General features: G+C 40.3%; 1 protein-coding gene across 8 annotated transcripts in view; it reads right to left on the reverse strand.

Moving 5' to 3' along the window:
* The window catches only part of SNX7 (sorting nexin 7), a 97,248-nt gene extending 87,881 nt beyond the window's left edge, over positions 1 to 9,367 (reverse strand). For 7 of the 8 annotated variants that reach the window (XM_082834493.1, XM_082834491.1, XM_082834492.1 and 4 more), the window contains exon 1: positions 9,161 to 9,348. In XM_082834493.1, the coding sequence (XP_082690619.1) occupies positions 9,161 to 9,340 (180 nt within the window). In that variant the 5' untranslated portion in view covers positions 9,341 to 9,348. Of the gene's footprint in view, positions 1 to 9,160 lie in introns of all 8 variants that reach the window. The other variant, XM_082834489.1, reaches the window with a different exon arrangement.
* Positions 9,368 to 13,580: the final 4,213 nt, after the last annotated feature.

Genomic DNA, 13,580 nt, shown 5'->3' on the forward strand with positions numbered 1-13,580 from the left:
CAGACTAGATCTAAGGTTCTATCTCAAAACAGCATTCCAAGGATCAGGGCACTGGTATCCAGAGATGACATAATATAGCTTTGCCATTTTCTGACATCAACTCCCCCTTTAAAATACAGAGGGTGGAATGGAACTTAAGTTGCACGAACAGTTCAAATTATAGTACAATTAATACTCCATATGACCTTGAAAATATGTTGTTTGTTCAGATTCAATAGGTACCTTGTCATTTGGGTATATTGATCATTCAGTCACAGAAAATCACTAGGGATGTTTGTACATAAAATGGTCTTATACAAGGTCGCTCCAAACTTACCCTGCAAGTTCCTTGTTGGTTTTAATTCTATTGTTGACCATATATGCTCGTTCATCAGGAGAACAGGATTTTTCATCTTCTTTCTACTTCACTCACCTACTCTTCCTCCTCTGGGAGGAATATAAGAGTACTTAACAACTAAGAGGACTGTGATGGTAGACAGTGGAGCTCCTAGTGGGAGGAATCCTGGATCAGCCCTATTTTCCTTATTTTATTGGTTCCTTTTTTTTTTTTAATTTTATTTTTTTATTGGAGTATAATTGCTTCACAATGGTGTGTTAGTTTCTGCTTTATAACAAAGTGAATCAGTTATACATATACATATGTTCCCATATCTCTTCCCTCTTGCGTCTCCCTCCCTCCCACCCTCCCTATCCCACCCCTCCAGGCGGTCACAAAGCACCGAGCTGATCTCCCTGTGCTATGCGGCTGCTTCCCACTACCTAGCTACCTTACGTTTGGTAGTGTATATATGTCCATGCCTCTCTCTCGCTTTGTCACAGCTTACCCTTCCCCCTCCCCATATCCTCAAGTCCATTCTCTAGTAGGTCTGTGTCTTTATTCCTGTCTTATCCCTAGGTTCTTCACGACAATTTTTTTTTCTTAAATTCCATATGTATGTGTTAGCATACAGTATTTGTCTTTCTCTTTCTGAGTTACTTCACTCTGTATGACAGACTCTAGGTCTATCCACCTCATCACAAATAGCTCAATTTCGTTTCTTTTTATGGCTGAGTAACCATCGAAATGGTAAAACCTACTGAGGTAGGATCAGTATGAAGGTCAGAGAAATGGCAACACATGACTTGCCTGCTTTAATCGTGTATTCTAGGTTTTAAGTGAGACAATTGAGAATGCATACACACATACACTACATATATACATACATAGAAACATTCACTATGCTTACACACTCTACATGCACACACATACATATGTGTGTATATATATATACACATTCATATATGCCCACACTACACACATGCATACATATGTAAATACTGTGTGTGTGTGTGTGTGTGTGTGTGTGTTTTATATATTTCTGTACAGATTACCAAGGTAGAAAACCACTCATTGATTCAAGGATATTTCTTGAGTAATCATAATCCAAGCTAGTAATAAAATATTAATTTGGTTAGACCTGTACTCCTCAAACTGGTAGCCACTAGCCACAGGTGGCTATTTAAATTTAAATGTAAATTAATTCAAATTAAACACAATTAAATGTTCAGTTCCTCAGATGTACTAGTTTACAATTCAAGTGCTCAAACGGCACATGTGGCCAGTGGCTGCCACATTAAACAGACAGAGCTGGAACATGTCCATCACTGTCGTTCTTTTGGGACAGCAGGATCCTACACGGGCTGTGTATAACTGATCAATATTCAAGAGGGTTTACTAAGGGCCAGGTACTATTTATAAGCTCTTTACATTTAGTAAGTCATTTAATTCTCATATTTATTATTTGCCCTCATTTTACGGATGAAAAGTCTGAGGCTTTGAGAGGTTAACTAACTTGCCAAAGGAAATAAAGCTAGTAAGCAGTGGAGACAGGATTTCACACACAGGCAGTGTAGCTACAGAGTCTCTGCTCCTAAATACTAAGTTTACGTCTTGCTATATTTTAATTTACAATGATGAGTAGAGCCTCCTTCAAGACTTTACCTTTATCCCAATTAAATTTCATAGTCTGCTTTTAAACCCAGTATTCCAATTTATCAAAAATCTGGAAGACTGATTATGTTATACAGACTATTAGCTTTTGGTACAGTTTCCACTGCTGTATAACAAACCATCCCAAGACAATTTGTTTTTATATTTTATTATGCACATTGGTTTACTGGGTCAAGAATTCTGACAGGATACAGCAGAAATGGATTGTTTCTCCTCCATTATATGTGGGGCCTCAGCTGAGATCTGAGGTCTCAATGCTGGGGGCTGACATCATGTTAGACATTTTCACTCGCAAGTTAGTCATTTAATGCTGGATGGCGCCTGAGACTTCAGCTGAGGCTGCTGACTGGAACATTTACGTGTAGTCTCTCAGTGTAGCCTGGGCTTCCTCACAATATGGAGGCCTTACGTTGCATGTCTTACATGGCAAAAAGCACACTGTCCCACTGAAAAAAATCAGAGCCTTCATTTCCTTTTGTGATCTGGCCCTGGAAGTTGCACAGCATCATTTCCACCATACCCTACTGGTCAAAGCAGTCACAATCCTAGCCAGATTCAATAAGTGGGGCATAGATCCCACCTCTTGATAGGAAGGTGGCAGGTCACATTATAGAAGAGCATACAGGATGGGAGGTGGTGATGTGGCTGTCTTTATCCAGTTATTCTCCACACTTTTGTAGTATTATGTATTATGCTGGTTATTCTCTCTTTTCACCCCCACCCTTCCAGCTCTCAACCATCTATTCTCTGTCCCTTTGGAGACGGACCCCTATGGATGCCATCATCTGAGCAGCTTGCTTAGTGGGGGCCAGAAGCAGAGATCCAAGAACAGGAGAAGAGGAGCTCAGGGAATATACCCCCATTTCCTCCCTGCTTTGGTGCCACACTTCAGGCAGTGGCATATTTCTAGCTACATCTCTGTGTAAACACAGCTCATGTGGAAAGGGCCCCTTCTCCACAGCTCCAACTCTCATTGGGTTCCAGCAACACTATTTCCATCTCTCTTCCCTTTAGAACTAGGGGTGCTAAAGGCTTTTTGCTACTGCAAGTCTCTAAGTGCCTCAGTATCCTTTCTTTGTTCCTGAAACTTGCCCAAAATGCTATAAATAAATAGTCCTTGCATTAAACTCTCTTCATTTAAATCATGGAAGAGAATTCAGATTCTTGTCATGGCCATGAATAATAGATGCAAACAATAGGAACTGAATAAAGATGGTTCAGACAACAAATGTGAAAAATTAATAACCAGACTTCCAATATCTTCTTCTAAGTATTTGAGAGAATTGTTGAATAGTATAATTGTCCCTCCATCACTACACTGAGTTGCCAGATTGATAGAGATCATATATATGATCATATATTGATATATATATGAGCTGGTTTTCTCCACAACCATAGCTCATTATTCTTTCAAAAATATCCTTTTCCACAAAAATATGAGTGATTCTTTCAAAAGCTTGTTCAAATAAACATATACATTGTTATATTTCTGATTTACCTAAAAGCAATCTTAGTTTTCCACCATTCTTATTAAAAATGATCACCTCCTTCTTTTCAAAGTGTTTACACTAAATATACTAAGTAGTTCTGTTGCTTTGATAGCTTTACCAGAGCTTGAAATTAAGCCTACTTGTCTATACCTTCCAGAACTTCCTTTCTTCCCCCTTATTTTTGAAAAGAATTGTTACCTATTTCTAGCTTTTGAGCACCAAGCCTGCATACCATGACTTCTCCAAGTCGACTAGTGGTGATGACGATAATTACATCTGTAAATTCCCTGATTATCCTAAATGATATAGATCTCACTTTATGGTCCTGAATACCATTTAAAAAACCAATAATAAGAGCTATAATTTACTGAGTAACAAATAAGCATCTCAGTGTTTCACTGTGACCTGTTTACCTACGCTCTGTTTCAACTGCTGTTTCTTCTACACATTACAGTATTTAATTTTAAAAAAGGCAATTTATTTTAATATATTATTTTTCCCCCAAAAGAAGAACTTTTTCTTTTAAATGTAGACAAGTTTGCTCCTTTTCTCTAGGTAAATTTTTTGCAAGCCTCATCTCATTTTGGCCCAGTTCTAAAACAGTTATTACACTATTGTTACACTTTTTATCCTTTTTCTTTTCCTTTTTTCGAATTATCAGTTATGTTCTCCTACCTTCCACATCTATTCTTGTTCTTTTAAGTCAATATCCTCTGCATTCCCTGTGCTCTATTGAGAGTTGGCATCATTTTCTCTTAACTGGATTATCTGAAAACTCAGAACAATACTTTGTTTTACTTTCCATCTCTCTTGATACTGTCATTTAGAGTTTCTGTCACATCCTCCAACCGGACTCCAAGACTGTGATAACAAGAACTGAATCTTGCATTTCTTTTTTCCAAAGAATCCTTAGCACAGAATCTTACACAAAAATACTTAACATGTATTTACCAGGTACTTGTAATGTACTGTGAGAAAAAAAGGAATAATTATAAGCCAAAGAGCCTACTCTTTAAAAAGCTTCTGACCTGCAAATGTATACTGATAAACCACATTAACAAAATGAAGGATAAAAATCATACGATCATCTCAAAAGATACAGAAAAAGCACGTGATAAAATTTAACATCCATTTATGATAAAAACTCAACAAAGTGGGTATAGAGGGAACATACCTCAACATAATAAAGGCCGTAACAAAGCCATAGCTAACATATACAGTGGTGAAAAACTGAAAGCTTTTCCTCTAAGATCAAGAACACAAGGTTGCCCTTATTCAACACAGTATTGAGAGTCTTAGCCATAGCAATCAGACAAAAAGAGGTAAAAGTCTTCCAAATTGAAAAGGAAGAAGTAAAACTATCACTGTTTGCAGATGACAGGATACTATATATAGAGAACCCTAAAGATGCCAAAAAAAAAAAAAACTATTAGAACTAATAAATGAACTCATTAAAGTTGCAGGATACAAAAATCAACATACAGAAATCTGTTGTGTTTCTATACACTAATAATGAACTATCAGAGAAATTAAGAAGATAATTTCACTTACAATTACTACAAAAAATACGTAGGAATAAATTTAAACAAAGAAATGAAAGAACTATACTTTGAAAAGTATAAGACACTGATCAAAGAAACTGAAGACAATACCATGCTCATGGGTTGGAAGAATTAATATTGTTAAAATTTCCATACTATCCAAAGCAACCTACAGGTTTAGGGCAAGCCCTATCGAAATACCAATGGCATTCTCCACAGAACTGGAAAAAACAATCCTAAAATTTGTATGGAACCACAAAAGACCTTGAATAGGCAATTCAATCTTAAGAAAGGAGAACAAAGCTGGAAGTATCATGCTCCATGGTTTCAAACTATGCTACAAAGCTACAGTAATCAAAATAGTATGGTACTGGTACAAAAACAGACATATATATCAATGGAAAAGAACAGAAAGCCCAGGAATAAACCCATGCTTATATGGTCAATTAATTTATGAAAAGGGGGCCAAGAATATATAGTGGGGAAAAGAGAGTCTGTTCAATAGATGGTGATGGGAAAACTGGACAGCTACATGCAAAAGAATGAAACTGGACAACTTTCTTATACCAAAAAAAGAAGTAAACTCAAAATGGATTAAAGACTTAAATGTAAGACCTGAAACCATAAACTCCTAAAAGAAAACAAAAGCAGTTGCTCTTTGATATCGGTCTTAGCAATATTTTGGGGGATCTGTCTCCTCAGGCAAGGGCAACAAAAGCAAAACTAAACAAATGGGACTACATCAAACTAAGAAGCTTCTGCACAGTTGAAAGCCATCAACAAAATGAAAAGGCAACCTACTGAATGGGACAAGTTATTTGCAAGTGATACATCTGATAAGGGTGTTAATATCCAAAATATATAAAGAACTCATACAACTCAATAAAATAACAATCATGAAAAAGAAAAGAAAAAAGAACAAACAATCCAATTAAAAAATGGGTAGAAGAACTGAATAGATAATTTTCCAAGGAAGACATACAGATGGCCAGAAGACAAATGAAAAGAATGCTCAACATCACTAATCACTATGGAAATGCAAATCAAAACCATAATACGATATCACCTCAAACCTATCCAAATGGCTATTATCAAATGAACAACAAAAAACAAGTGTTGGTGAAAATGTGGAGAAAAGGGAACCCTTGTGCACTGCTGATGGGAATGTAAATTGGTGCAGTCACTATGGAAAACAGTATGAAAGTTTCTCAAAAAATTAAGAATAGAACTGCCATATGATCCAGCAATCCCTCTTCTGAGTATTTATCTGAAGAAGTGAAAACATTAATTTGAAAAGACGTATGCACCCTATGTTCACTGCAGCATTATTTACAACAGTCAAGATATGGAAGCAACCTAAGTGTCCATTTATAGATGAATAGACAAAGAGATGTTGTATATATGTATACAATTGAATATTACTCAGCCGTAAAAAAGAATAAAATCTTGCCACCTGCAACCACATGGATGGACCCAAAGGATATTATGCTAAGTGAAATAAGTCAGACAGAAAAAGACAAATACTTTATGATTTCATTTATTTGTAGGATCTAAAAAAACAAAACAAATGAACAAACAAAACAGAAGCAAAACTCATAGATACAAACTGGTAGTTTGGCGGAGGGAGGCGGAAATAGGTTGGGGGGATTAAGAAGTGCAAACTTCCAGTTATAAAACAACTAAGTCACAGGTATGTAATGTACAGTGTAGAGAATATAGTCAATAATATTGCAGTAACTTTATAATGGTGACAGATGGTTACTAGACTTATATCATGGTGATCAATTCATAATGTATATAAATGTCAAATCACTATGTCATACACCTGAAACTAATATAATATAGTATATCAACTATATTTCCATTAAAAAAGAGAAAAAGAAAGCTTCTGGACAGGGGCATGGTATATATATTCATAAATAATCTAAGGAAATAAGAAACTACAATTGTAAATATAAACTGAATATGGAAATGGTCAATCTCAAAGTACTAAAGGGTAAAGTTAGTACACTTTGGTAGTAATGGTTGATACCATCTTAGGGTAGGCTGGACAGTGGCAGGGTTCTACAGAGGAGCAGGCTAAAAAGGGAGTAGTAGATAGAGTAGGCCAAATGAAGACAACTTTCTTAAATTTGCTTGTCTATCTGTGGTTAATGGTTGAAAAATTCAACTTACTAAAATAGAAGCAGGCAAGGCCCATACACTTGGATCCACCCTGCTTGCTAGTGCTGTATAACTACATGTGTTGGACACTTAGAAAAAGTTAAGACCCTCTTCTATAGAAAGCAGCCATACAGATTAAGGTAAAGATACAATATTACACATTATTATATGCCCTGCTTAATAAAGCAGAGGTTAAGTATGGTGCTGCAGCTTACATCCTTTTAAAACAGGACACAAAATTACAAACACAGAATTAGGTGGAAAAACAATTTTTTTATTTAGAATGAGAAAAAAAATCTCAACAACTGGTTGGAGCCATAGAGTTCTAGATTCCTTTCTTCTGAGGTAGCTTTAGGCAATTCACCAGAAACGCCAACTTAGAAATGCTTCTGGCTACAACCTGTCATTCCCTTTCCACCTAGAACCTGTACAACTCCCAGTAACTTACAACATTTTACAGAGGCCTAAGCCAACAACACAGTTAAATTTAAATTAAAGTTAAATTTCATTAACTTCACCTAAAATCCGCCTCTGAGTACGGAGGCTCATTAAAACAGTGATTCTCAGTTGAGGCTGGGACACTGAGAATCTGGGGAAAGAGAAACCACATGACAAATTTAAACCATCCCAGATGATTCTGATATGCAATTGCCACTCCCTACATTCTCCCCGTACCCCCTGCCCCCGAAGATTCACAGTGCAGAGTCCCATACACTAATGCCATAGCCTAATGGTATCTTAGAAGGCAATATAAACAAGAACTGGCCAATTGTCCTTGATCTGAACATAAAATATGTGTGGAACATAAAAGTGTAAACAATTCCATTATTTTAGAATTTAAACACACTGAAAGGTCAAGTGATTTCATCAAGGGTACAAAATTGATACTCTCTCTGAACCTCCCAAATACAACTGTTCCTACCATTTCATTTAATCCTGAAGGAAAAAAAAGGGGAGTTTTACATATTCCTCTTTGGGGTCAGAGTATGCTTGTTCACTTTCTAACTTCTTTCCCAGAATAAAGCAGCGGTGAAGTTTGTTGGCTTTTCTTAACAGCTCAAGGTAACATTTACCTACTGTACAGGCTTCTTAGTAATTAATACAATGTTCCCATCTCAAGTCTTCTGCCAACAGCAACGAGAGAAGATGCAGTGGCATTGAACGGCCCCGCAAGAATGGTATTTTTCTTTTCCCAAAAAAAAAAAAAAAATTACAACCACCAGCCTACACGCACAAGTCGGCCAGTAACCCTTGTCAATTTCTCTCCAACTATCCTACAAGTTCAGAGGGCCCTTTGGTCCTAGATTTCCCCAGGTAACCTTTAAAAACGAAAGCGCCGTCTCTGGGTTGGGTAGCAGGAGCTGACTATCTGAAAAATCCTGAGCTCCGCAGCGCAGGAGCTTCCCCGTTGGACACAAGAACCGTTTTCTCCTGAAGAGGGATTCCCTCACGCCTCTTCCCACTAGACTTGAGACTCACCTCCGGCGCCACCCAAGTCTCCAATCCACAACCAGCAACAACACTAAATCAAGAATAATTTCTCTAGACTCGGGTGATTTCGCTCCCAGAGTTCAGGGCTGGCTGCGCCTGAAAAGAAGCTGCCAGGGGCGGGGGCAATTTTGGGCCACCGCCTCCCGGGTTCGGGCACTGTCACTGGAAATATCCGCGTCAAAGAAGGGAAGAGGAGAAAAGGGGGAAACAGCACAACTTTGCAGACTCCACGAAGCCAAGGCCCTGCCAAACATAAGGTCAAAGTGCAGACGAGGGAGCGGCTGCTATTCGGGACCCGCCGGGACGCAGCCCCGGAGCCGGCGAGCCGCCAGGCGGGGTCGGACAGCTGGGGGAGACCCACCCTGCCCCGGCTCCGAGTCTCCAGCGGGGCCGAGCGAGCGCGCTGGGGCGGCCGCCGCACGGCGGGGCCAACTCCGTGAGTTGACTTGGAACTTTCCCGGGACGCGCCGCCGCGCCGCCCTCACCTTACTGAACACCTCCAGGTCGTCCTCGTCTTCGTCCAGATCCAGCACCTCGGCCTGCAGGAGGGCGGAGGAGCCGCTGCTGCCGGGGAGGGGGGCGTCGCCCCCTGGGCTCTCCCCGCCGCCGCCCCCAGCCGGGAGGCCCGAGGAGCGCGCCTGAGGTGCCCGGCACTCGCCCTCCATCCCGAGAGTGCGCGCCCCGCCGGCCGCCGCAGCCAGCCAGGCTCCCCCGAGCGTGCCCATTGGCTCCCGCGCATCCTGCGCCTCCCCGGCCAGCCCCGCTCCAGCCCCACGTCCGCTGCGCAGACGCGGAACTGCCAGGGCGAACGCGGGGCCCAGGCTCATCCCCACTTGGCTTGGGGCCTGCAGGAGGCGAAGGGGTGGGACTCTCGGACTCTGGCTGGGGTGGGGCCAGGGACGCTGTCCCCTGAAGGTAGGAAGGGGGCGTCCTCATGCGGACCAGGCTGCGGGGCTACCCTACGACAGCTTCCACGGGGGCGGGGGTCTGTGCAGAAGCGACGGAGCGAACCGTGAACTTCAGAGCATCCACAGCGGGGCTGGAAAGCAGCCGACCTATCTCGCCAAGAGAAAAAGCCAATACTGTATTTCCTGCATTTTAATGGTTGCCTTTTTTTCTTGGTTGTGGATTTCGAGTCCGTCTTTTACTAAGGCTAATGCAAAACCTCCTCTGTTTTGTAATTGATTTTTGACCCAGTGACCGGACTGTGTGGTCATTTCACTGTAAAGCCAGGGAAGTTGGATTTAAAAACGATTTTCAGCCCCTTTCAAATGTATCTTTATTCCTGGAGGTCATCCTGAAGTTAATGAGCAAGAATGTTACTAAGAGTCGAGGACAGCGAGCAGGATTGGACCTTGACACCAAGAAATAATCAGCAGTCTTTATGCTGCCAATGCAAAACTGTAATTATTTAGTTGTTCACTGCTTATTATTAAAAAAAAAAAACAACTAACTTCCAAAAATAATGGATAATTGAATGCAAATTGATATATTTGGAACTATCTTCAGGTTTTATTACTTACTCGCCTCAGCCCCAGCTCTTTTCTCCCATCAGCCAGGAAAGAACATCTAAGAACTTTGCACATAGAGAAGAGGCTAATTCAGACTTGATTTCCAAAACCTCTCCTGGCAAAGTGTTTAGCCTGATGTTTAAAACTATTAACTTTGGAAAAAAAGACGTATGTGAGAGAATTTCTCTTTCCAGTTAGAGGACAAGGCCTTAATAATATGTTCCCTCTTAACCGTTCATACTGGTTTCAGTTCATGAACACACTTATTCAGTCAAGCTGGTCTCTCTAAGGGGTGAATATCCAGGCTCCTTCCTATGCTTTATAGTTCCTGTACCCAAAATGCCATCTCCTGCCTGTCCTGCAGGAATTAACTATAATCCCATGTCTTTCAGGAAGACTTTCTGATTGACACAGTCTGTTCCCAATTTAGCATTTAATTTTATTTCATGCTGTAGGTTGTATTTATTTCATGTAAATGCCTTACATTCCTTAGTAAATTATAACATTTTAAGCTTACGGATCACATTATTTATTAATAAACCACAGTAGTAGATGTACTCACTTAAAAAGGCTCTCTGCTAGGGTATACAAAAAATACAAGTTATTAAAAGGCTATTTTTTCTCTCTAAGCTCATTCTGGCTAGTCAGGAAGATTCAAGTTTTTCGAATTGCTGTCTGAACCAGGAAATTCCGAAGGATACTGCGACACACAGAATTGCCAGAAAGCATAGAGACAGGCTCAGAAAATGGGCAGAACAAACCAAGACTATAGAGCTTGTATCATAGCCACACCCACGCCACAGAACTAATAACGCAGACATTGCTGCCACCATTACTGAGCACCAGATGCCACACCCCTTCCACATACTGCCATTGACAGTGATGTCACTGGACTCCAGGTGCTGATACCAACATCAGTACCACAGCTGCCTCTGAGAACTGCCTTTGCTATTACTACCACAAACGTACCCACAGTCCTGTTTCTCTGTTTTAATTATTCTAGTTTCAAAACCCTGAAGGGTAGATCTGCTTGACCCACCTGGCTAAGTCCCACAGAGATTTCGAAGGCAAATTAGATTTCTAAGCATAGAAAGGCCATATTGATACCGGTCAGCCAAAAAAAAAGGAAAAAAAAAAAACCCTTACTATTATTCATTCCTTTGGCCGCCCAACATTAAAATCACAGTTGTTCACATGCTTTTTTTTTTTCCCATTCCTGCTAAATATAGTTCAGCTATGCCTCAAACACCTGAGAATATAGTCCTCAGCTCCCCAAAGGAAGAAAATCCAAACATACTCATTATTGGTGCAGCTCCAAGTCTAATATGTCTATTCCTCCTGTAGTTCTGCTGCACTTAATGCTGTAAGTGCTCTCTTACAGTCCCAGATTCCCATTAAATGGGATCATCACTGGCTTCTTTAATGGAAGCATTCTTATTTGGGTGCTATATTCTCTCAATCGTCATAGTCCAAAACTTTAAGTACAGGTATAATATTAAGAGAAGCCCTACCCAGTCCTGTCCCTTGGTTTTTGGACTCTTATTCTGATTAATATCATATATTAATTTTTGGTTCTGAGCATATACATCTTGTCAAAAAGCTCCCTCTCTCCCACACTTTCCAGGTAGGATCTCCTGAGACCATAACAGTGTTTAATATGCCAGTCAACTATCCATAAAGTCAGCTGTTTCTGGTAATGGGACTCATGATAAGACAAGTCACCCCATGGGCATTGCCCAATGGCTTTATTTCCTTTGCTGGAGGTGATTTAATTGATTAGAAAAAAAAAAAAGTTATGTGTGAAATCTGATGGGAAATAAACCAGTCAGTAAGTTCATGGATGATCGTGCTGGCAGAAACTTGTTGAGCAGGAAAAGCAAACCCAGTGTATCTTTTCCATTAAGGACAAATCATGACATCCTGCAGATTATGTGGCTGCAGAAGGACTGGGAGTAGTTGTGGCAAGTTGCAGTTTAATAACTTACCCAAGGTAAGTAATAAGGGGTAAGTAATTTAAGGCTCTCTGAAAGAAAGTGTTATAGATGTTGCCTTAAAAAAATAGGAGAGGGCTTCCCTGGTGGTGCAGTGGTTAAGAGTCCGCCTGCCGATGCAGGGGACACAGGTTCGTGCCCCGGTCCGGGAAGATCCCACATGCCGTGGAGCGGCTGGGCCCGTGAGCCATGGCCCCTGAGCCTGTGCTCAGCAACGGGAGAGGCCACAGCAGTGAGAGGCCCGCGTACCGCAAAAAAAAAAAAAAAATAGAAGAGAGGATTTATAAGGATATTTGGGGATTCTTCGTTCTTAGACTTTGGCAGAATAGATAATTCTACAATCCTTCCACTAAATATACTGACAAATTATAACAGAATCTTTTAAATGCATGGATGAGCTTTCAAGGAAGTAATTGACTTCCAGGGGCAAGAAACAAAGTAAGCTTAAGTGAGAGAATGAGACTAAACATTTGAGCTGATACTCTGCCGGCCCCCAGGGTGGGATGGTAGGATTGGCCTAAATAATCTAAAAGTGTGAGTTTGAATTATCATGAAAGAATAATGGAAATGGAAATTTGTAAAATATTCAGTCAATAATAAAACTCTTCTGGATCAGCCTAGGCTCAAAGTGGGAGAGATCTCTCCCCCCAAAATTCTAACCATAGTTCAGGAAGTCACAATTCAAAAAAATACAAGTGACCCTGGTTGAACGATATATCCCTGGGATATCTAGCACAAGCAAATACAAAATCTCTTCAACCCACTTCTGGCAGAGCCATTACAGATAGAGCTATACTTCAGATTAGATCACAATCCAAATGAAAAACATTGAAGGAAATGATCTACCACGTGCCAGAATTACTATACAAAACTATTAAAAGGATTAGAGCCTCAAAGAACATTAAACAATATGCCAAAAATATAAATTATTTAATAAATAAAAAGAATAAACATAACTACAAGATGCTACCAAAAAAAGAACCAAAAATCCAAAAATGAAAAAGCACAATCATTGTGCTGATGGTTGATTTTTTTGCCTTTTCACTTCAAATTGGATCTTGTTGCCTGCTCTGTAATAGTTGTGCTGGGTCTTATAAATATTTCTCCTTTGCTACCCAGCATGATGTTAAGCTTGTCAGTAGAAGGCCTGGAAGAACACTGGAGGAGGAAGGGTTTTCCTGTTTCGAGTGTGCTCTCTTACTAGTGTCCTGCAGAAAGCTCTTTTTTTCTTCTTTGTTCAGCCCCTGCATAGTTTCTCTAGAGTAAGGTTCCCGCAGGGCACAACTTTTTATGATGTTTGAGCAAACTCATGCAGCTACGGAGGCATAGTCTAGTGACCCAGATATTGTGGGCCTGTCCCCGGCCCAGGTTGCTTCACCCCATATCCTCTCCTCGGTCCAGGA

Source organism: Leucopleurus acutus (assembly GCF_964270905.1).
Source record: "Leucopleurus acutus genome assembly, chromosome: 2".
NCBI lineage: Eukaryota > Metazoa > Chordata > Mammalia > Artiodactyla > Delphinidae > Leucopleurus > Leucopleurus acutus.